Source organism: Pelophylax lessonae, assembly GCF_965119305.1.
Source record: "Pelophylax lessonae genome assembly, chromosome: 4".
Classification (NCBI taxonomy): Eukaryota; Metazoa; Chordata; class Amphibia; order Anura; family Ranidae; genus Pelophylax; species Pelophylax lessonae.
In genome coordinates, this window is record NC_138771.1 from 235,686,930 (window position 1) to 235,711,839 (window position 24,910).

Below are 24,910 nucleotides of genomic sequence, written 5' to 3' on the forward strand. Positions count from 1 at the left end.
TTTCAAAATTTTCGCTCTTTTTTCACTTCTATTGCAAAAAAAAAACCCCAGTGGTGATTAAATACTACCAAAAGAAAGCTCTATTTGTGTGAAAAAAATGATAAAAAATGTAATTATCATTCAAGGTGTGAGAGCGCCGGAAATTGGTCTGGGCAGGAAGAGGGTGTAACTGCTCTGTATGGCAGTGGCTAAGTTTTTCTTCATTTCTGTCAGTAAATTTTGTAAATAAGTATTTTTTCTCCTGCGCTGATGTGCGCTGATGAGGCGGCACTGATAGGCAGCACTGATGGGCACTGATGGGGTGGCACTTATGGGCACTGATGAGGATGCACTAATATGCAGCACTGGTAGGTGTCACTGATGGATACTGATAGGCCGCACTGACAGGCAGCACTGATGGGCACTGATGGGTGACACTGATGGGCAGCACAGATAAGCATGCACTGATGGACATTGACTGGTGTCACTGATTGGCATTGCTTCCTGTCACTGATGGGCACTGTTTTTTACTGTACTTTACTGTAATCAGGGCACTGTCCTGTACTTCCCTTTGAGGAGGAACCGCTGATGGGCTCTCCTCACTACACACTCTGACAGTGTGAGGTGAGGAGCGCTGATAAATGGCACTTCCACATTTACATGTGACCGGCTGTGATTGGACACAGCCAATCACATGGGTAAAGAGCCACGTCATTGACTCTTTACCAAGATCTGGGTCTGCGATCGCTGCGCTGCGTGCCCCCGCGTGGCCGTTCTTGGCGCCATCATATGACATCCTCCCAGAACGAGAGCCGCACCGCTCTGCCGTCATTTGACAGTGGGCAGGTGGCAAGTAGTTAAAGTGGTTGTAAAAGCAGAAGGTTTTTTTTATCTTAATGCATTCTATGTATTCTTAAAGGATTCCATGCATTAAGATAATAAACCTTCTGTGTGCAGCAGTCCCCTGACAATTACCTGAGCCCTATCTAGATCAAGCGATGTTCCACCAGAGGCTCAGTTGTCTGGGTCTCCCTTCCCTATTGGCTGACACAGCAGTAGGGTGCCATTGGCTCTTGCTGCTGTCAATCAAGGTCAGTGAGCCAATGAGGAGAGAAAGGCCGCGGCTCCATGTCTGGATGGACACAGGGAGCTGTGGCTTGGCTTAGGTGCCCCCATAGCAAGCTACTTGCTTTGGGGACACTTAACAGGAGGGAGGGGCCAGGAGTGCCAGTGAGGGACCCAAGTAGAGGGGTGCTCTGTGCAAAACCACTGCACAGAGTAGGTAAGTATGACATGTTTGTTATTTTTAATGGAAAAAAAATTAAACGTTGGTATCACTTAAGGAATAAGCTTCCCATAATTAGGAAAGGAATGAGGAAGAGGTGATTTGATTACCACAACTAATCTGTATACACGTTTTTTAAAGCACTGTACTGTATATAGCAATAATTCATCTTACATATGTGTCGCCAAAATTATATCTGCTATTGCTCACCTCTGTGAATTCCTACACTGAAGGTCTTCCAGGCCCTTCAATTATAGCATAGGTCTCTGTCATTGATCTGGTTCTTCAACAGTTAATACATTAGACATGCCATGCTTATTTCAGTGCATGTTTTTGCCTAGCTTTTCATTCCCATCAGTGTATTATTTTTTTTTTTTTTTTTTAACATTTTTGTTATTTTTGCTGTAAGTTCATTGTTGCCTGTGGTAAGACGAAGAGCTTTCTCTTACAAACATGTTTGGGGCTATGCTTTTAAGATTCATTTTCAATGAATCATTGCTATTTCTCTACAGCAAAGTGTACAGCAGTAACCATGTAATTGAATCCAATGATTACTGCAAATGTAGCTGAAATAAAGTGGATTTTTAGCCATGTATTGTAATAGACATCACCATCTGCTGAAGTGTGTCTTTTTTGTACAGAACATATTGTGAAAACATATCCTGATCTTCCCCCATTTTTTAAATTTGGTTGAAATAACAAAGTGGTTCACTATAGATGGGAGGTTCTTAGACCAGCACTGTGATTTTCATAGAAGCACTAGATGTCCATCTGCATCTACCACTCATGTATACAGAGCTTTAAAAAGAAAGGCCTTTGACAGCTTCTGTTGGCAATGTCTTTTATAAATGTTGCAAAAATATGATCAAGGACTGTTTTTTCTAAGCAATACTCCCTTTTTAGTTCTCATCAGAAGTCTAGCTTAATGGGTGACTCGACTTTTATTGGGGAAAAAGAAAAACAAAAAAATATGGCATATACAATTTCTTCCTAAAGTGGATGTAATCCTCTCCTATACCCAGTGAAGTGACCAGCCTCAGATGATACACAGAGATGAAACAAATCTCCCTTCATACGTTTTACTTGTATATGTGCTGTCTTCAGCTTTCTAGACTGTTTAGAAAGTGCACGTCCTGTTAGAATTTTCTCTTTCTGATTCACCTGTGGGAGGGAATTTTGGCCATAAACTGTGTGATGAATGATTTGCGGAAAGGCACACACCCCCTCTCCACATAGGCAGAAACAGGAAGAGCTGTGCTGTGAATAGATCAGCTCTCTGCTACTTTATTTATAGCACCGACCCGACACAAAATTCAGCCTGGTTTTATCTCAGTTCACGGAGCAGGGGTGGGGAACCTTTTTTCTGCCAAGGGCCATTTGGGTATTTATAAAATCATTTCGGGGGCCATACAAAATTATCAATTTAGAAATGTGCCTGTTATATTTGGTCAAACATTTAACTCACCCCTAATGTGATGGGTGCAACTGCTTCTCTTTGGTGAGGTGTGTGATGTTAGCTGGTATTGATGTTGTTGCTACTCGCAACTGGTTTTCCAGGTTTGCTTCGGTCAGTCTGGAGCACAGTCGACTCTTTGCGGTGGTAAATTTTGAAAAGAACTGCTTGCGGGTACAGCTGGTGGGTATAGCTGGCTGGTACTGCTGGTGGGTATAGCTGGCTGGTACTGCTGGTGGGTACAGTTGGCTGGTACTACTGGTGGGTACAGCTGGCTGGTACTGCTGGTGGGTACAGCTGGCTCAGGCTGGTACTCCTGGCTTGTACTGTGCTGTGGGTACTGCTGGCTGATACTGCTGGCTCAGGCTGGTACTGCTGTGGGTACTGCTGACTCAGGCTGGTACTGTGCTGTAGGTACTGCTGGCTGGTACTGTGCTGTGGGTACTGCTGGCTGGTACTGCTGGCTCAGGCTGGTACTACTGGCTGGTACTGCTGGCTCTGGTTGGAACTGCTGGCTCTGGTTGGAACTGCTGGCTCTGGATGGTACTGCTGGCTCTGGCTTGTGCTGCTGGCTCTGGCTTGTGCTGCTGGCTCTGGCTTGTGCTGCTGGCTCTGGCTTGTGCTGCTGGCTCTGGCTTGTGCTGCTGGCTCTGGCTGGCGCTGCTGGCTCTGGCTGGTACTGCTGTGAGTACTGCTGGCTCTGGCTGGTACTGCTGGCTCTGGCTGGTACTGCTGCTGGCAGAAAATGCTGGCTAGCAGCGGCTCTGCGCTGAAGGAAGAGGCGATGTTTACTGTATTGGTCACAGACGGAGTGCATTTGATATCCCTCCGCCTTTGACTCACTCAGACTGTCAGAATGGAGCCGGAACCATACAGGAAGCATCGGCTCCGTTCTGACAGATCAGCTGAGAGACACAGACTCAGCTGCACAGGGGGCCGGAACAAATGACTTTGAGGGCCACATACGGCCCCCGGGCCATAGGTTCCCCACCCCTGCTTTAAAGAGTAATTCCACTTTTGTTAAGAAAAAAATATTCCTCTCAGGGTGATTTATGTACATTGCAGGGATTTTAACAAACTATGTTGCAAATTGCTACCTTGTGTTATTTAGAAGAAATAGCTGTTTGTGTCCATGCGCTTAATGAATCTGTATGGGAGTGATATTATCAATCAACTGCTGCACTTGCAGGGCTCTATTGTAGAAAGCGGCAGGGTCTTTATCCCTTTACCCCACGTTCACACCTATGCGCTTTTTTGTAGGTTTTCCAATTTTCATAAAAGTGCAGTCCATTTAACATGGTTTCCTATAGTATACATTTACATCAATGCATTTTTCAGCTGGTGCATCTTTGAAAATGGTCAGGTATAGATTGCATTATGCGTGTAACTCCAGAAACGCAAGTGTTACGTTTTTGATGCATTTTTAATGCGTCTCCTGTTTTTGTTGTTTGTTCCTTTAAAAGCACTGCATGTAGCTGGTTGGTACCAAGCAAGCCGAGAAGCCAGATGCCGCATCCTTAACAACCGATGAGCCATCAGCGGTCAGCAGGAAGTCCCACTGACAGCTGAATGTAAAAAAAAAAAAGAATTGCCAGCTAATATATTTGTGAGAAAGAGTGGGCCCCCCCAAAAAATACATGCCAGACCCTTATTCGAGCATGCAGCCTGGTAGGTCAGGAAAGGGAGTGGACGAGCAAGTGCTCCCCCCCTTCTAAACTATACCAAATCGCATGCCTTCAACATGGGGGGGATTCTTTGGAGCAGGGGGGGCTCTTCCCCCACCACCCCAAAGCACCTTGTCCCCATGTTGTTCAACCCTAGGCTGTGGTTGTGGGGGTCTGCGAGCAGGAGGCTTATCGGAATCTGGAAGGCCCTTTAACAAGGGGGCTCCCAGATCCCGCCCCTCCCCCTATCTGAATGAGTATTGGGTACATAGTCACAGGAGCCAGTTTTTGACAATTCCTTTAAATTAAAAAATAAAAAAAAATGTCCCCTAATGTAGATCTATTGTTAATCACGGCGCCACTGGATCTCAAATAAAAAAAAAAAGCTCTGCTCGCCACAAACAATCCATGGTCTGCCTGCTCCCCGGCTGACATTTCTTAAATAGCTATGAGACGAGGCCACCTGGCGATGTCATCTGGTGGCATTGCCCCCCCGTAACATTGACGGCCCAACATGCGCCGCTCGTTGATGTCACAGGGGCCACCAGGTGACATCGCCGGGTATTCCTGCCCCATGGCTATTTAAGAAATATCAGACGGCTGGCAGGTACACTTTTACGGTGAATGGGTAGGAGTATGTACCCCTACTCATTCACATAGGAGGGGGGGATTTGGGGGTCACCTTGTTAAAGGGGGCTTCCAGATTTCGATAAGCCCCCTGCTCACAGACCCCCCACAACCACGCCCAGGGTTTTTGGGGAAGCGGCCCTTGTCCTCAAAAACATGGGTACAAGGTGGTTTAAGGTGGGGGGAGCCCTTGCCCCAAAGCAACCCCCCAAGTTTAAGGTATGCAGCCTAGTATAGTTCAGAATGGGGGGTTTTATTTTTTTTACATTTTGGTGTGGGGTTCCCCTCCAGATCCATAAACCCAAATGTTTTTTTTTTCCTGGCAATTCTTTTTTTTTTTTTACATTTAGCTGTCAGTGGGGAACCCCGCTGACAGCAGATGACTCAATGGTTGTTAAAGATGCGGCGGCTGTCTTCCCAGCCCGCTCCTTAGCAACCAGCTATATACTGTGTTTTTAAAGGGAAAAAAAAAACCACCAAGCGCAAAATGCATGAAAACTGCGTGGAAAAAACGCATACAAAAGGAGGGTTTAAAATGCAAAATGCACAGCAAAATGGGCTGGAAAAAACACACCAAGCACAGCCCGCATAGTGAACCTAGATTTAGATGTGCTTTCCTTTTGGGAGGATCTCACCAAAAATGACAATTGTATTGCAGGGGATGCCAAAAATATGATTTTTTTCAGTTGTGCAGACTTCTGGGAAAAACAGCCAATTACACAAGCAGGGAATTACATTTCTGGGGGTTGTTCTGTACACCATATGCATTTATTGCATTTTACAAAAAATTACATCCCTGTGATTGAAAAGGAAAGTTAATTTTTAACCACCGGCCACTGTACATATACGGCCGGGTGGGAGTCTCGTCCTTCTGAATCGACGTTCCCGAACGTCCTGCAGAAGGAGCGAGATCGCACCGCCGCTGGCACGCGCAGCCTCGATGTGCCTGTGTCCCTCGGACACAGAACAACAAGTTTTGGCAGGAGGGCCCTGTGATTGGCCCTCCTGATCACATGACGGCTGTGTCCAATTTACAGTCATCATGTAATGTAAATACAGCCGTTGAGGAGAAGAAGACGATCTGTGCTGCAGCCAGGGGATCAGTGAGTTTTACTAATTACTCACTGATCACAGGCGGGGTCTGTGCTGGTAATCAGAACATTGATTACCAGTGCAGCCCTGGGGGTGCCACTAGAGCCACCAGGGATGCCCACCATGGCCACTAGGGATAGCAATCAGAGCTCAGAGAGCCTGCCAGTGGTGCCCTCCCTATCAGTGCTGCCCACCAATGCCATCTATCAGTGCTGCCCACCAGTGCCCATTATTGCCATCTATCAGTGCCGCCCACCAGTGCCCATTATTGCCCACCAGTGCTGCCTATCAGTGCCCATCAGTGCTGCCTATCAGTGCCCATCAGCGCTGCCTATCGGTGCCCACCAATGCTGCATATCAGTGCTACCTATCAGTGCCTCCTCATCAGTGCCTTTCAGTGCGGTCTCATCAGTGCTCATCAGTGCAGGAAAAAACGTATCTATTTACAAAATTTTATAACCTAAAACAAAAAAACTTTTTTTTTTTTTTTTCAAACTTTTCAGTCTTTTTTTATTTGTGCACCAAAAAAGAAAAAACCTTTCGGTGATCAAATACCACAAAAAGAAAGCTCTATTTGTGGGGAAAAATGACACAGATTTGGTTTAGGTACAGTGTTGCATGACCGCGCAATTGTCATTCAAAATGCAACAGCGCTAAAAGCTGAAAATTGGTCTGGGAAGGAAGGGAGTTTAAGTGCCCAGTATTGAGGTAGTTAATAACATTAAATTACAAAATGACATGTGCTGCAATTGTATACACAATATTTTTTCCACAAAAGTGAAATAATGCTTTTAGTTGGCTGCTGGCCAAGGAAAATGTTCAAGTATCGAACAAACAATCAACTTTCTAGCGAGGGCAGCCACACACAGATCACAATTAGGCATGCCCCTGCTAAGGTTGCTGAATGTCAATCTGTGTATCCCAAACATACAGTATCTCACAAAAGTGAGTACACCTCACTTTTTTTTTAAACATTTATTATATCTTGTCATGTGACAACCCTTAAGAAAAATGGATTTCTGTAAGATCTTACCGTAAAATCCTTTTCTCTTAGCTCATTGACAGACGTAGTCCTCGGTGATACACCACCTTCGGGTTATGTTGCCTCCACAGGAGCAGGACTAGACAGGAAATTAAAAAGCTCTGGCCACACCCTAGGGGCAGTCCCAGAGGGTATATCCTCTCTCTCTCTGCCTCAGCAAATCAGTTATGTGAAAAAGCAGTCTTTAGAGATTTAACCCAACCCAACTCAAAAAAACAGAGGGGCGGGGACTACGTCTGTCAATGAGCTAAGAGAAAAGGATTTTACGGTAAGATCTTACAAAAATCCATTTTTCTCTAGCGCTCATTGACAGACGTAGTCCTCGGTGATACACCACCTTCGGGACGTCCCAGAGCAGTATCACAACTGAGGGGTGGGAAAATTAAATCAAATCCCAATCTAGAAGGCCCAACCGGTGCCAACTAGAAGTTTACAATGCTCATCCTTAATGATGAGACTCAACAAAAAAGAGAAATTTTTTTTTTTTTTTTTTTTTTTTCCAAACAGAAAAAAACCCTCGAGGTAGACCACCGGTCTCCTCAAATTGCGGCCTGCAAAACCTTGCGGCCAAATGAGGCATCCGCCGATGCCGTCACATCAATTTTATAGAATTTTGTAAAGGTATGTACCGACGACCAGGTGGCCGCCTTACATACCTGGACCACTGACGCCTGATGGCGAAAGGCCCAGGAAGTACTGAGCGCTCGAGTGGAGTGCGCCCTAACAGGGAACGGAGGACTCTGACCCTTAATAGAATAAGCCTGTACCACCGTTTGTCTGATCCATTTGGCAATGGTCGCGGCAGATGCAGGCAAACCCTTTCTGGGGCCATCCGTGATCACAAAAAGTGAATCCGTCTTACGGAATGGTTCCGTAGCTTTCAGGTATACCCTGATTGCCCGAACCACATCTAAGGAATGCAACGCATGTTCCCGATGATGCTTGGGCTGAGGACACAAGGAAGGTAGTACAATATCTTCATTCAGATGAAAATCTGAAACCACCTTAGGAAGAAAGGATGGCTTAGGATGAAGTACTACCTTATCCCTATGAATCACTAGGTATGGGGACTGGCATGATAATGCAGCCAGTTCTGACACCCTGCGAGCAGAAGTAATAGCCACCAGGAAGGCCACCTTCTGGGATAAAGTAAGCAAGGGAATTTCCCTGATGTTTTCAAAGGGAGGTTTCTGTAGAACCGACAAAACCAAATTAAGATCCCAGGGCGGTAAGGGCGCGCGGACTGGAGGAGCCAGGTGCCGCACCCCCTGGATGAAATTCCGCACCAAGGACTTGGTAGCTAAAGGTTTCTGAAAGAAGATTGCTAATGCTGAAACTTGACCCTTGATGGTGCTCAAGGCTAGCTTCTGCTCAACCCCTTGTTGCAAAAAGGCCAATATACGAGTCACCGAATAGGTACGTGGAGGAAATCCTAAAGTTTCGCACCACGCAATATAAGTCTTCCATGTGTGATAATAGACCTTGCTGGAAGTCGCTTTCCTTGCTTTAATAAGGGTAGGAATGACTGAAGCTGACAAACCTCTGTCCTTCAGTACTTGGGTCTCAATGGCCAGGCCATTAAACCCAGCGACTGTAAAGCATGATGGTAAATTGGTCCTTGAGACCACAGACACTCCCTGAGACGAAGTTCCCACGGAACGTCTGCGACTAGCATGTTCAAGTCGGCCAGGCCGGCTTGAGAAGGCCAGCCTAGAATTTCTAGGACCACTGGCGCTGATAGAATCTGAACCAGGCGTCCCTAGAGGTATCTGGCCCCGACCATCCGAGAAAGTCTGGTCGTTTTCTGTTCCCACACATTTATCAGATACCTGATTGTTATCAGGAAGGGTGATCTTTTCTGGTTGAACCTCAGGGACCGAAGTCACCCGACTAGAGGCTACTTGGCCTATCTGGTCAACCAGATCCGATTCCTGTGAGGTATAGGGACTAATCTTAGGAAAAGGAAAAGATCTATTCAGGGAACGGTAACTACCGCTTCCTGTAGTACTTAAATGTTGGAAGGGAAGAATCGCACCGGTAGTAGTGGTTGATGCTCGATCTAATGTCCTGAATACCGGTGAAAACGTCCCCCCACCCTGAAACCGGGTGGGGGCGCACCTTCAGGCTGTGTACTCCTTTGCTTCGGGTTTGGCTGGGTTGGTCCTCTGCTTGTCCGACCAGCCCTTCATGAACCCTCCTGGAGGAGTCTTGCCTTTCCCGCTAGTACCAGCCGGGCGCCCTTTATGGGCGGTAAAGAAAGGTCCTCGCTTGTTGCGAGGTCCCTTAGCTTTAGCAGCCTGTGGCAAAAAAGTGCTCTTGCCCCCAGTGGCATCCTTAATGATTTCATCTAGGTTGGCCCCAAATAGACGATTCCCCTGAAAAGGGAGATTTGTCAAGGTCTTCTTGGAACCTAGGTCAGCTGACCAGCATTTTAACCACAGCACACGTCTGAGGATCACCGCTGACATAGATGCATGCCCTAATAAGGGAGTAGTGTCCAAGGCTGCGTCACAGATAAACTGTAGCCCTTGTATAATCTGTTCCATCAAATCAGATGTCTCCTGGGGAATATCTTTTCCCCTAAGGTCTTGGCGTACCATTTTCGCCCATTCCGTAAGTGTCTGGGAAACTAGACCAATAACAATTACTGGTCTAAATGCTGACCCTATCAGAGAGAAGATGGTGCGGGACTCTGCTTCCATCTTTCGATCCACCGGATCCTTAAAGGACGAAGTGTCCTCCACTGGGATAACCGTGGCTTTATTCAGCCTGGAAATAGGTGGATCCACCACTGGTGGTACCGTCCATTTCTTAATGATGGATTCCTCAAACGGATAGCGTCTAGCAATACGCTTGGAAATAGTAAAGGTACGTTTAGAATGCTCCCATTCTCCTTTAATCTGATTACCGAAACATTTGGGTACAGGAAAAACCTTCACAGTTTTGATGGGTTTATTAGTACCAAAAGGAATCTCTGTTTCAGTTGCCTCTGCCGGTAAAGCCTCAAGTTTTAAGGTTTCCTGCACTGCCACAACTAGTGCATCCACCAATGCTTCTTCCTGAATTATAGCAGGAGAAGAAGCGTCCTCCTCACTGTCTGAGGGGGCTTTACCTGGGATAACAGCCCTTGCAGAGGAACCTGCAACTGCAGTGACCATCTCTGAATCTGAGTCAGAGGTGTCAGATAGTATAGGGGTAGGCGGGGGTCGCTTCCTTGACCCCCGTCCCTGACAGGCCGCCTCCACCCGAGCCACCATAGACTCCAAAATAGCTGTAAATGACTCTATACTCTGTGCACCGGCGGGTCCCGTGGCCCCCTCGAGGGAAACAGGTGGGGGAATATGTGTGGCAGGGTCCATGATAATTCCAGTCACTTCCTGGATAATATAATTCAAAAAGAAAAAAACGTTTTTTTTTTTTCAGACCCCCAGTGCCACAAAAAGCCCCTTAGTGTTACCTGCTAGGGATCCCTATCGATCGAGAGAGAGAGAGAGATAGACCCCCAGGCTCACCACTTGATGCTCAGAGTTTAACTGCAACAGGTTACAGCGCTGTCTTGACAAACAGGAAGTCTTTTGGCTGGCTGCCCAGGAAGAAAGGAGGCGGCTCCGCCCCTCTGCACGCCTTCCGGCGCCTCCCCAAGCTCCACGAGGTGTTTGGATCACCTCAAACATGGCCGCCCCCATGCTGGAGACACGAGGCTACGCCAAAATGGCGGCTCGTGCGATCCAGCAAAAAAAATGGCGGCGGCCTGTACTGAATAGCGGTGTGCTGCAGGGCACACAACACTCTCTCTGCATGGGGATTTGGCGTGGTTGGCGGTACCGGCCCTGGCGGACCGCATGGCCATTCGGGAGGCCTGCTAATAGCTGGAGATCTGATTAGGAAGGCAGTCTACATGTCCGTGGCTTCTGACTGGTAGGTAGCTTATACTTAACCCATAAGATTCCCAGAATGCCACAGATTACATCTTTTTAACATGTATACAATTAGATTGTTAGCTCCCAAACCAAGCCTCCTGGCTTTTTGCACATAAAATCACACTCAAAGTAGGAGGATCTGTGTCATTTATAGGATAGAGAGGGACTCTATCTTACCATACAGAGAGGGGCCCGCGTTCACCACAAGACCCGTCAGGGGAAAAGGGGGAACATACTACTCACCATACCGGAACCAGGCGGGCACCAACTCCTGACAGTACCCCTCTCCACCGGGGCGGGAGGGCTGTCGACCGATATGGACGCCGTGACTCATGGTCTTTGGCGTTTCAGCGAGACGTTTAACTCGCGGGGTCAGTCCTTTAATGGGACTTTGTCGCGGCCGACCCAGCGCGGAGCTATGGCCTGCACGCGCTCGTAGGCTGAACTGGGGTGACCACCGGATCTCAACATCCAGCCCGTCGCCCAGTTCAGCTTTCTTGCTTGAAGATCTCACAGGAACACTGGAGAAAAAAAGCTGTCTAAAAAATCCTTTAAGAAAAAATTCTTGCCAGGACCTAAGATCCCAGCAAGGTATCTAGGTCCTTACTCCTAACTAGACAGAAAATAACTGATTTGCTGAGGCAGAGAGAGAGAGGATATACCCTCTGGGACTGCCCCTAGGGTGTGGCCAGAGCTTTTTAATTTCCTGTCTAGTCCTGCTCCTGTGGAGGCAACATAACCCGAAGGTGGTGTATCACCGAGGACTACGTCTGTCAATGAGCGCTAGAGAAATGACACTTTGCTACAATGTAAATTAGCCACTGTACAGCTTGTATAACAGTGTAAATTTGCTATCCCTTCAAAATAATTCAACACACAGCCATTAATATCTAAACCGCTGGCAACAAAAGTGAATACACCTCTAAGAGAACATGTCCAAATTGGGCCCAAAGTGTCAATATTTTGTGTGGCCACCATTATTTTCCAACACTGCCTTAACCTTCTTGGGCATGGAGTTCACCGGAGCTTCCCAGAAGTCCTCTCCCACTCCGCCATGATGACATCACGGAGCTGGTGGATGTTAGAGAGCTTGCGCTCCTCAACCTTCCATTTGAGGACGCCCCACAGATGCTCAATAGGGTTTAAGTCTGGAGACATGCTTGGCCAGTCCATCACCTTTACCCTCAGCTTCTTTAGCAGTGGTGGTCTTGGAGGTGTGTTTGGGGTTGCTATCATGTTGGAATACTGCCCTGCGGCCAGTCTCTGAAGGGAGGGGGATCATGCTCTGCTTCAGTATGTCACAGTACATACTGGAATTCATGGTTCCCTCAATGAACTGTAGCTCCCAGCGCTGGCAGCACTCATGCAGCCTCAGACCATGACACTCCCACCACCATTCATGACTGTATGCAAGACAAACTTGTTTTTGTACTCCTCACCTGGTTGCCACCACACACACTTGACACCATCTGAACCGAATAAGTTTATCTTGGTCTCATCAGAACACACAACATGGTTCCAGTAATCCATGTACTTAGTCTGCTTGTCTGCAGCGAACTGTTTGCGGGCTTTTTTGTGCATCCTCTTTAGAAGAGGCTTCCTTCTGGGACGACAGCCATGCAGACCAATTTGATGCAGTTTGTGGCGCGGCATATGATCTGAGCACAGACAGGCTGACCCCTAACCCCTTCAACCCCTGCAGCAATGCTGGCAGCACTTATATGTCTATTACTCAACGACAACCTCTGGATATTACGCTGAGCATCTGCACTTAACTTCTTTGGTCGACCAATGGCGAGACCTGTTCTGAGTGGAACCTGTCCTGTTAAACCACTGTATGGTCTTGGCCACCGTGCTGCAGCTCAGTTTCAGGGTCTTGGCAATCTTCTTATAACCTAGGCCATCTTTATGTAGAGCAACAATTCTTTTTTTTCAGATACTCAGAGAGTTCTTTGCCATGAGGTGCCATGTTGAACTTCCAGTGACCAGTATGAGAGAATGAGAGCGATAACACCAAATTTAACACGCCTGCTCCCCATTCACACCTCAGACTAAAGAGTCACATGACACCGGGGAGGTAAAATGGCTAATTGGGCCCAATTTAGACATGTTCACTTAGGGGTGTACTCACTTTTGTTGCCAGTGGTTTAGACATTAATGGCTGTGTGTTGAGTTATTTTGAGGGGACAGTAAATTTACACTGTTATACAAGCTGTACACTCACTACTTTACATTGTAGCAAAGTGTCATTTCTTCAGTGTTGTCACATGAAAGATATAATAAAATATTTACAAAAATGTGAGGGGTTTACTCACTTTTTTGAGATGCTGTATATGGACCTAACTGTATATTTCATTTGAAACCAGCCAAAGTAAGATACAGAACTAGAGGGCTGGTACACATGATGACATTATTGGATGAATGATTGTCCGTTGTTTTTTTTTTTTCCCCATGCTAACCTAATCTTAAAAAAATTGTTTACTTAAGTTACGAAAATTCTTGTATGATCGAGTAAAAACTAGGAAGAACAACTGTACTGATTAAACGGAAAGTGTACGATCTGGTATCGTGTGGGAAAAATTTTCGAGCTTGTCCGATCGAATATAATCGGATGAACTGTTGTGATTGGTTCTCGTAAGCTCTGTATTAATGATCAGATTGTCGTATGATCTTTTAAAAGCGGTATTTTTAGTACTATTTTTTTTTGATTGTTCGGGCCTTTAGTTTTATATTAGCTTGGCAGAAGAATCTCTCAAAGAATCTATCCATTTATAGATTACTTCACTGTTTATACACAATAAGTCAGGAGTTATTGGGTAACATGTATGGAAAAGTCTATTTAAATGTTTATTTAATAACTGGTTCAAGAATGCCTTCAATCTATCGATCTACCCTTTGTTGTAGATGTTGCAATCAAGAAGGCAACTTTAATGAGAGAATTTATGAAGCAGTGAGTGTGACTTTTACCAAATATTTACTGATGTTGAATCAATCACTGTAATTTAAAATGCATGCAACTGGAAGATTCACCTGCAGTGAATGTTTGATGAATGTCAGATTCACTGCCTCATAAATATGATGAATGTCAGATTCACTGCCTCATAAATATGCCCCTAAGCATGTAGTGCAAATGCATATGAAAAACAATTTCTTTGTAATTGCTTTATGCCTAAAACCTAATAAACATGATTTGAAGCCAGATATGGCTATCTGTATGCAGCTTATCCTTTGCAGTCAATCAAACATATTCCCTTTGTGCTTTGTTCCTTATACTGTATTAGAATAAGATTAAATAGGTTTTACCTGTTATTACTACATTATAAAATTCTAATATAGGTGTGTATGTATATAGTGTGTGTATATGTGTGTATGTATGTATATGTCTGTATATATATATATATATATATATATACCGTGTGTGATTTGGAAAATTGTGGAGCACCCCTCAGGTTCCCCCAACAAAAAGGATAATTGGGCTATCTCCGTACCCAGGGATTACAATAGCATTTTTAAAAAAATAAATAAAGTTTTTTGTTTATCCATCATTAAAAAAAAAGACATGTGTCCATAAGTATAAAATGTATCAATTAAAGAGACCTTTCAAAGATCCTTAACATTCCAAGCTGATATTTGCTGATGAAATGTAGTTGCTCTTTGGATGTTTGGATCTTTTAATCCTTTACATGTTTCGCAGGGAGAACCGCTTCTTCAGGATGAATTAAACCCAATTAATCCACCCAATTAATCCACAGCGATATAATTTTATATCAACACAATATAATAATGTATAAGTAGCAGGATAAGTGACGGAAGGAAATATTGTGGTTGCTTACCCAAGAGGAACAGGCAAAACAGGGGCAGCAAGGATAAAGGGTGCCAAAAGGCACTCTCTCATGGGGGCAATGAGCAGACACACATAACCAGGTACTACAAATAAAAATATAAATAACGAGTTGAAAAAGGGGGAAGGAAGGGTGGGAAGAAAGGCAAGGGGGGAAATTAGGGTGGAAAGGAGGGGGATGTAGGATATGAGCAACTATAAAAGCAGTAGTCTAAAGCAAATGTTAGACTAACCTGAGAAACACCTGGGTAAAAATAACTCCACCCTGGGAGGAAAAGAGAGGGTGTTCAGCCCACCTTGCTGTACAGCCACACATTGAAGAACGATAGGAGAAGGCTAATTAGGGTAATAGTGCAGAGGTTAGCACTATAAGGTTAAACTTTATATTGTGTTGATATAAAATTATATCGCTGTGGATTAATTGGGTTTAATTCATCCTGAAGAAGCGGTTCTCCCTGCGAAACATGTAAAGGATTCAAAGATCCAAACATCCAAAGAGCAACTACATTTCATCAGCAAATATCAGCTTGGAATGTTCGGGATCTTTGAAAGGTCTCTTTAATTGATGAATTTTATACTTATGGACATATGTCTTTGTTTTTAATCATGGATAAATAAAATTAATATTTAAAAAAAAAAATGCTATTGTAATCCCTGGGTACCGAGATGGTCCATTTATCCTTCTGTCGGGGGCACATGAGGGGTGCTCCTAAGCATTTTCCAAATTTCAAGTGTTAGGATGATGATACCCTCCCTTATCTTCACTACTTGTTTCATTTTTCAGGCCAATACTATATTTAATACTGTGTGTGTGTGTGTGTGTGTGTGTGTGTGTGTATATATATATATATATATATATATATATATATATATATATATATATATATATATATTCAGTGGGTACGGAAAGTATTCAGACCCCCTTAAATGTTTCACTCTTTGTTATATTGCAGCCATTTGCTAAAATCATTTAAGTTCATTCTTCTTCCTCATGAATGTACACATAGCACCCCATACTGACAGAAAAACACAGAATTGTTGACATTGTTGCAGATTTATTAAAAAAGAAAAACTGAAATATCACATGGTCCTAAGTATTCAGACCCTTTGCTCAGTATTTAGTAGAAGCCCCCTTTTGATCTAATACAGCCAGGAGTCTTTTTGGGAAAGATGCAACAAGTCTTTCACGCCTGGATTTGGGGATCCTCTGCCATTCCTCCTTGCAGATCCTCTCCAGTTCTGTCAGGTTGGATGGTAAACGTTGGTGGACAGCCATTTTTAGGTCTCTCCAGAGATGCTCAATTGGGTTTAAGTCAGGGCTCTGGCTGGGCCATTCAAGAACAGTCACGGAGTTGTTGTGAAGCCACTCCTTCGTTATTTTAGCTGTGTGCTTAGGGTCATTGTTTTGTTGGAAGGTAAACCTTCGGCCCAGTCTGAGGTCCAGAGCACTCTGGAGAAGGTTTTTGTCCAGGATATCCCTGTACTTGGCCGCATTCATTTCCCTCGATTGCAACCAGTCGTCCTGTCCCTGCAGCTGAAAAACACCCCCACAGCATGATGCTGCCACCACCATGCTTCACTGTTGGGACTGTATTGGACAGGTGATGAGCAGTGCCTGGTTTTCTCCACACATACCGCTTAGAATTAAGGCCAAAAAGTTCTATTTTGGTCTCATCAGACCAGAGAATCTTATTTCTCACCATCTTGGAGTCCTTCAGGTGTTTTTTAGCAAACTCCATGCAGGCTTTCATGTGTCTTACACTGAGGAGAGGCTTCCGTCGGGCCACTCTGCCATAAAGCCCCGACTGGTGGAGGGCTGCAGTGATGGTTGACTTTCTACAACTTTCTCCCATCTCCTGACTGCATCTCTGGAGCTCAGCCACAGTGATCTTTATGTTCTTCTTTACCTCTCTCACCAAGGCTCTTCTCCCCCGATAGCTCAGTTTGGCCGGACGGCCAGCTCTAGGAAGGGTTCTGGTCGTCCCAAACGTCTTCCATTTGAGGATTATGGTGGCCACTGTGCTCTTAGGAACCTTAAGTGCAGCAGAAATCTTTTTGTAACCTTGGCCAGATCTGTGCCTTGCCACAATTCTGTCTCTGAGCTCTTCAGGCAGTTCCTTTGACCTCATGATTCTCATTTGCTCTGACATGCATTGTGATCTGGAAGGTCTTATATAGACAGGTGTGTGGCTTTCCTAATCAAGTCCAATCAGTATAATCAAACACAGCTGGACTCAAATGAAGGTGTAGAACCATCTCAAGGATGATCAGAAGAAATGGAAAGCACCTGAGTTAAATATATGAGTGTCACAGCAAAGGGTCTGAATACTTAGGACCATGTGATATTTCAGTTTTTCTTTTTTAATAAATCTGCAACAATGTCAACAATTCTGTGTTTTTTCTGTCAGTATGGGGTGCTATGTGTACATTCATGAGGAAGAAGAATGAACTTAAATGATTTTAGCAAATGGCTGCAATATAACAAAGAGTGAAAAATTTAAGGGGGTCTGAATACTTTCCTTACCCACTATATATATATATATATATATATATATATATATATATATATATATATATATTGGATATAAAAAAAAGTCTACACACCCCTGTTAAAATGTCAGGTTTCTGTGATGTAAAAAAAAATGAGACAAAGATAGATAATTTCAGATAATGTGACCTATAAACTGTGCAACTCAATTGAAAAACAAACTAAAATTACTTTAAGGGTGTGGGAAAAAAAAATAATAATAATAATAACGTGGTTGCATAAGTGTGCACACCCTCTTAGATGTAGCTGCGTTCAGAACTAAGCAATCACATTTAAACTTATGTTAAATAGGAGTCAGTACACACCTGCCATCATATAAGTTGCCTCTGATTAACCCCAAATAAAGTTTAGCTATTCTTGTAGGTCTTTCCTGACATTTTCTTAGTCGCATCCTACAGCAAAAGCCATGGTCCGCAGAGAGCTTTAACTCTTTAGAGGGATCGCATTGTTAAAAGGTGTCAGTCAGGAGAACGGTACAAAAGAATTTCCAAGGTATTAGATATACCATGTAAAACAGTGAAGACAGTCGTTATCAAGTGGAGAAAATAGGGCACAACAGTGACATTACCAAGAACTGGACGCCGCTCCAAAATTGATGAAAAGACGAGAAGAAAACTGGTCAGGGAGGCAGCCAGGAGGCCTACAGCAACATTAAAGGAGCTGCAGGAATATCTGGCAAGTACGGTCTGTGTGGCACATGTGACAACAATCTCCCGTATTCTTCATATGTCTGTTCTATGGGGAAGAGTGTCAAGACGGAAGCCATTTCTTACGAAGAAAAACATCCAAGCTAAATTTTGCAAAAACAGATCTGAAGTCTCCCAAAAGCATGTGGGAAATTGTGTTATGGTCTGATGAAACCAAGGTTGAACTTTTTGCCCATAATTCCAAAAGATATGTTTGGCGCAAAAACAACACTACACATCACCAAACAACACCATACCTACAGTGAAGCATGGTGGTGGCAGCATCATGCTTTGGGGCTGTTTTTCTTCAGCTGGAACAGGGACCTTAGTCAAGGTTAAGGGAATTAGGAACAGTTCAAAATACCAGTCAATATTGGCACAAAACCTTCAGGCTTCTGCTAGAAAGCTGAACATGAAATGGAACTTCATCTTTCAGCATAATGACCCAAAGCGTACATCCAAATCCACAAAGGAATGGCTATACCATAAGAAGATTAAAGTTTTGGAATGGCCCAGCCAGAGCCCAGACTTGAATCCGATTGAAAATCTGTGGGGTGATCTGAAAAGGGCTGTGCACAGGATATGCCCTTGCAAATATCGCCAAGTCAAGATATGCCATGCCGATAGACTCCTCCCAAAAAGACTGAGTGCTGTAATAAAATCACAAGGTGCTTCAACAAAGTATTATTTTAAAGGTGGGCACATTTATGCAACCACATTATTTTATTTTATTTTTTTTTTTTTTTCCATCCACCTAAAAGATTGCAGTTTGTTGTTCAACTGAGTTGTACAGTTTTAGGTCACATTAAAGGTGGAACAAGTTCTGAAATGATTTATCTTTGTCTCATTTTTTTACATCGCAGAAACCTGACATTTTAACAGGGGTGTAGACTTTTTTCTTTTTTTATATCCACTGTATGTATGTATATATTTTTATATCTATCTATCTATCTATCTATCTATATATATATATATATATATATATATATATATATATATATATATATATATATATATATATTTATTTATATGTGTATATATATATATTTATTTATATGTGTATATATATATATATATATAAATATAAACAACATACAGCATGATCTGTATTTATTTTAATGCTTGCGCTGTATGGAATAGATGTAAGGCTATTATTATGATTTTATGAGTTTGTTAGTAGTTGTCTTTTTTTTCTTTTTTTTTTTTTTTTCTGTCATAATGTCAGATAAAATACATGTAAGTGCAGGGGACAGAAAGTCAAAAGATCAGTTGTTTGACCTTTGAAATCAGAACTGCCCCTGAAATGGAAACCTGTCCTTGTACAACGTAATTAAATGGCGGAAAATAATCAGCTTTTCCAGTCATGAAACCAATTAAAAGGCTAATGCCCTTTCCTATTCATCTACATATGGAACCACTCTAGCTCACTTCCAATTCCTGCAGCTGCTGCTAATCGCTGCATGCCAACAGGGGGAGATGCTTCACTTGATTAGAGGAAAAAACATAGCACATTGTCTAATTGCAGATATTATTGGGGGTCAGTGAGATGCTAAGCAGATTAGCGGGCCTAGGATTATTTAAATGACACTGAAAATATGTTTGGCTGAGTTCTTTTAAATAATTCATTTTTGTTGAGCATCGGAAAATTTTATATAGTGCGTGCAGCTGCACATAGGATATGGTGTGCAAATTACAGCTATCCTTTCTGAAGGAAGCATCAGGATATTTACCATCATATGCCAAATGCTTTTTATCTGCTTTATTACTGGATATTTTTTTATTTGGTTTAATGCTTCAAAATCCTTAGTGTGTTTTCCTAAATTTCTAACTATATGAGAAAGCAAGGACTTTTTCAGCCGTGACCTCTGTTTTTGTTCCTTGAAAATTCTGCCTGTTATGTAGTTCCCACCCTATTATACCTGGCCTTTATCTTTTTTCCTACCTAAAAAAAAAATTAGGAACATATAAGTTTTAATAAAATAAAACTTGATCTGCAATACTGTAATTGTATTTGAAAATTATAACCATAAAGAGGAGCATGTTGCAATATTCAGGCTGCAGTGGCATTTGTGGGCTGAAGGGTTATTTTGTGAATAAACCCCTAGCCTACATGTGATCAAGGTGTCAAAGTTGAATAATGATCACATGATCGAGAACCATGTTGATTGGTTCCTGATCATTAGTGGACAGGAGTTATTAGTGACAGTCCAGTCTGCTAATCAGGAGCAGCACAGAGTTTCAATTGCTAACTGTCAAAGGGAGAACACAGGTTCACAATCCCTCAAAATGAAGTATAGCTTGGGGGGGGGGGGGGGGGGGAATTTATCTTCAGACTGGGAATACGAAGCAGTTAGAGAATGTATGGTGGTTTTGTATATTTTTCTCTATATATCCATATGTACCACATACATTCATGTGTACGTAATCTGCCTGGTAATTGGGATATGTCTGGGCCCCTTAAATAAAATGAATAAACCTTTAAATATTATACACGTAAAAAGATAACCTTGATGTCCATTTTATCAATGTGTGTATAAACATTTTGGTTATGCGTGTAATTTGTGATTATATAGGTACATGGGATAGGCCTACACTATATTGTAAAAAGTATTGGGACACGTACCTTTGCGCGCACATAAACTTTAATGGCATCCCAGTCTTCGTTCATAGGGTTCAATATTGAGTTGGCCCACCATTTTCAGCTATAACCGCTTCAACTCTCCAGGGAAGGCTGTCCACAAGGTTTAGGTGTCTGTCTATGGGAATGTTTGACCATTCTTCCAGAAGCGTATTTGTGAGGTCAGACACTGATAGACGAGAAGGCCTGGCTTTGCAGTCTCCACTGTAATTCATCCTAAAGGTGTTCTATCAGATTGAGGTCAGGACTCTGTGCAGGCCAGTCAAGTTTCTCCACCCTAAACTCATTCATCCATGTCTTTATAGACCTTGCTTTGTGCTCTGGTCCAAATCATTTGGTGGAAGGATGATTATGGTGTGGGAATATTTTTCAGGGGTTGGGCTTGGCTCCTTAGTTCCATTGAAGGGACCTCTTAAGGTGTCAGCATACCAAGACATTTTTTACAATGTCATGCTCCCAACTTTGTGGGAACAATTTGGTGATGACCCCTTCCTGTTTTAACATGACTGCACCAGTGCACAAAGCAAGGTCCATAAAGACATGGTTGAGTGCGTTTCGGGTAGAGGAACTTAATTGGCTTGTACAGAGTCCTGACCTCAACCCGATAGAACACCTTTGGGATGAATTGGAGCGCAGACTTCGAGCCAGGCCTTCACATCCAACATCAGTGCCTGACCTCACAAATGCACTTCTGGAGGAATAGTCATACATTCCCATAGACACACTCCTAAACCTTGTGCCTTCCCAGAAGAGTTGAAGCTGTTATAGCTGCAAAGGGTGGGCCAATTCAATATTGAACCCTACGAACTAAGACTGGGATACCATTAAAGTTTGTGTGTGGTGTGTGTGGTTTGTGTGGTGTGTGGGTAAAAAGGCTGGCGTCCCAATACTTTTGACAATCTAGCGTATATGTATTTTATAAATCATAGTATCTATCATCACCGTCAGCCAGGGTGCCATTGAGAAAGGCATACTGTTGCCCTGATTGAGCTCCCACTTGCTTCTCTGCCTCTACAAGTGCCTATCTGTATGTCGGAAGAGAGGGAGCTCATTTAGGGGAATGGAAATGTGCAGAGCAGTGGGTGGGGGAGGCTTTATCCTGAGTTCACACCTGCTCTGTCTCCCCCTACCATGCAGCACAATGTTGAACCCTAGGGACTAAGACTGGGATGCCATTAAAGTTCATGTGCGTGTAAAGGCAGGTGTCCCAATACATTTGACAATATAGTGTATCTGTCAATTGCATATTCAGTCTCTTTGCTAGGCAGTGCTTCAGAAATGTTATGCTTTAGGACTCTATTGACAACCCCCCGCCAGAACACTCCAGTCAGTGCTCTCAGCCATTGGGAGCCCGGTTGGCACACTTTTTTCGGTCATGCCTCTTTGACAGAAGCCAGCCAAACAGCCGCCTTCTGTTGGACCAGCTGCAGTACACACAGGCCGAATTTCGGCTACTTTCTTTTGAACCGTCCCATGTCATTTTCAAGTGAAATTTAACTAATGTATAAATTATATAGAATTTGGCCTTTTATGTATAATCAAGTCTTTTCCTTTTTTCAGTGTTATTATTACAACAGTACTGTATCTTTCGGATGCATTGCGGAAGAACTTTTTGAATGAGGGCTTTGACTATAAGGTAGGTGTTGTTTTGTTTATTGAGTGAATCATACAGTAAGTCCCGGTTCACACTAGGGCGACCTGTGAGGCGACCTGGTCGTCTCACAGGTCGCCGCAGGTCGCCTCCCATAGGGAAGCTGCGGACCCGTTCTAATAGGAGCGACACAAGTCGCTCCGACCTAGAAAAAGGGTCCGGAGCTTCTTTGGGGCGACCAGGAGGCGACCGCCATAGACTTCAATGTTATGAAGTCCGTGGCGGCCGCTCCGAGACCGCAGCGCGCTGCTCGCACCGCGACCTCGGAGGTCGCAGTGCGAAGTAGCATCGCCCCTATGTGAACGGGGCCTTATAGACATCCGAGGCCAACATATGCAATAAAAGGCAGCCTGAAACAATCATGTAATAGTGGAAGCAATAAATACAGAATTAAAGTTGTTTATCAAGTTGTACATAGAAAAAATAGTTCTGGGGAATTAGAAAAAACTGTTGACTTGTTGAAAAGATGTCAGAGAAGATTCAGTGCAACCTTTTTTTGTTGTGTGTTTAATAGATAACCTGTTAAGGTGATTGGAGTGCAAAGTGCATAAATTGGAAGACATACAAATGATGAGAGTTTCAAACTAAAGTCTGATGTTCACAGGAGTTAGGACAGGAAACCCATTCGCTTCATATTTTATCATTTTTATTTAACCTTTATTTAACCTAAATTTATTCTGTAGAGACAGTACTTTGTTAAGCAATCACTTCAATAGGTTGATATCTAAGTCTTAAGTAGACCCGATTATACTAGGTTGCAAATATTGGTTATAGCAAAACTCTGTGAGATAAAGTCAGTAACCTTTTTGGTGCAATTTTACAACATATGGGATTGCCTCTGTAATCTAATTGACCTGTATAACAGATAGGTGAATCCCATTTGTTCATTTTCAAGTATAGCAGTGCTATGAGTTTATCACCTGTACATATATCCAAATTAGAGAATTCCTCCCATTCCTGTTCTCTTATATCAGGGATACAGAGTAGGTTAGGGGATTTTCCCTGTATAAAGGTATTATATAATCTAGAAATGAGGTGTGTGTGTGTGTGTGTGTGTGTGTGTGTATGCACAGATAGGTGTACTACATGGTCCTGTAAAAAGGGCTGGAGCAAAACATTCTATAACCCTAACTGCACTTCCACTGCTTGCCAGATTGGAATAATTCAAAACTTCCTGGCATCATTTATATATTTCAAAACATCATTTATATATTTCAAAATATCCAGGCAGTTAATTTGAGAGCCAATGGGAGTGGTTAGAAAATGTACCAACTGTGGTTTATGCTGCATGTGGAAGTATTTAAAGGTATTATTTGTACATTTTTAACAACATTGATAACATTGTGTACCCTTTGTAATAAGGAGAGTTTGTCTATGTAGAACATTCAAAAAAATGTTTCATATGAAGGGACCACCCTTGCCGTCTTTGCAGTGACTGCGTTATTAAGTCGTGGATATAACGACCAGTGTACTAACTGAGAGACATAGTGGTATCTCAGTATGTCTGAAAATACCAGACCCCCTTGTGTAGAGGGAAGCTCCGGAGATCTGGGAGGTTCTGGTGCCAGACAAATAAGGAAATCAAGGAGCTGGTTCCTGAAAATTTTAATTGGGAATACAGGCAGAGCAGTTGGAATGTATATAAAGAAATGTTGGGAGAAATGCCATTTTATAAATAAATTGATCCTTCTGATGAAATTAAGATTAAGATCTGTTTAAGCAACTAGTTTATGTTTAAAGGCTGTTATAACGGTAGGTTGTTTTCGATATATTTTGATAGAGGTAGTTGTTTTCTACCCTTGGTCTCTGAATTTCTGAGTAAATTTCAGAGGACAGACATAATTTATCACTAAATCTAAATTCTCAGCCAAGAAGAATTTTCTCTGATTGACTTTAAAGCGCCTTAGTAGACTTGGAAGTTCTAGATCACTGTCAGAATCCTGTCTATCTTGGTCTGCGGAACAGTTGCCATGTTTCTTGTATGGAAAAGGAGTCCGATATAATATCATTCACTCTAAGATGGCAGAGAGTTAGATGTCAAGAATTCTGATCCAGGTGGCAAAGGTATGACCAAAGCCAAACTTTTTCAGTATATGACCAAGAAGAGCCATACGATCAAGTCAAAGGCTTTCAGGTTGAGGTGTTATGTTTAGGACTGTTAGCAGGACTGTTAGAAGAGTTGAAGTATTTTTTTCAACAAAATGTGGATTCTACTACTAGATGCAGAATGATTTAAATTATCATAATGCAGCATTAACCTACATACAATAAAACCTGTGTATGTAAGTGTAGGTTTATCTATGCATTCATGTATGTTTGCTTTGATTTTGTGTTCATAAATTTCTTCTGGAAAATGATGGTGAAACGGGATAAAAATCACAAATAGCTTTTTGTTTTTTTTGTCAGTGTAAGTACCAGAAATGCACTGTCTATAACATATGTAATTTAATAATTGAAAAATTTAAATTTTTAATTTGCGTCTTT

The 24,910-nt window shown here is 43.0% G+C and overlaps 1 protein-coding gene across 2 annotated transcripts in view; it reads left to right on the forward strand.

Moving 5' to 3' along the window:
• The window catches only part of DOCK4 (dedicator of cytokinesis 4), a 529,522-nt gene that overhangs the window by 362,768 nt on the left and 141,844 nt on the right, over positions 1-24,910 (forward strand). For both annotated transcript variants that reach the window (XM_082254719.1, XM_082254720.1), the window contains exon 28: positions 22,336-22,411. In XM_082254719.1, the coding sequence (XP_082110845.1) occupies positions 22,336-22,411 (76 nt within the window). The remainder of the gene's footprint in view (positions 1-22,335; positions 22,412-24,910) is intronic.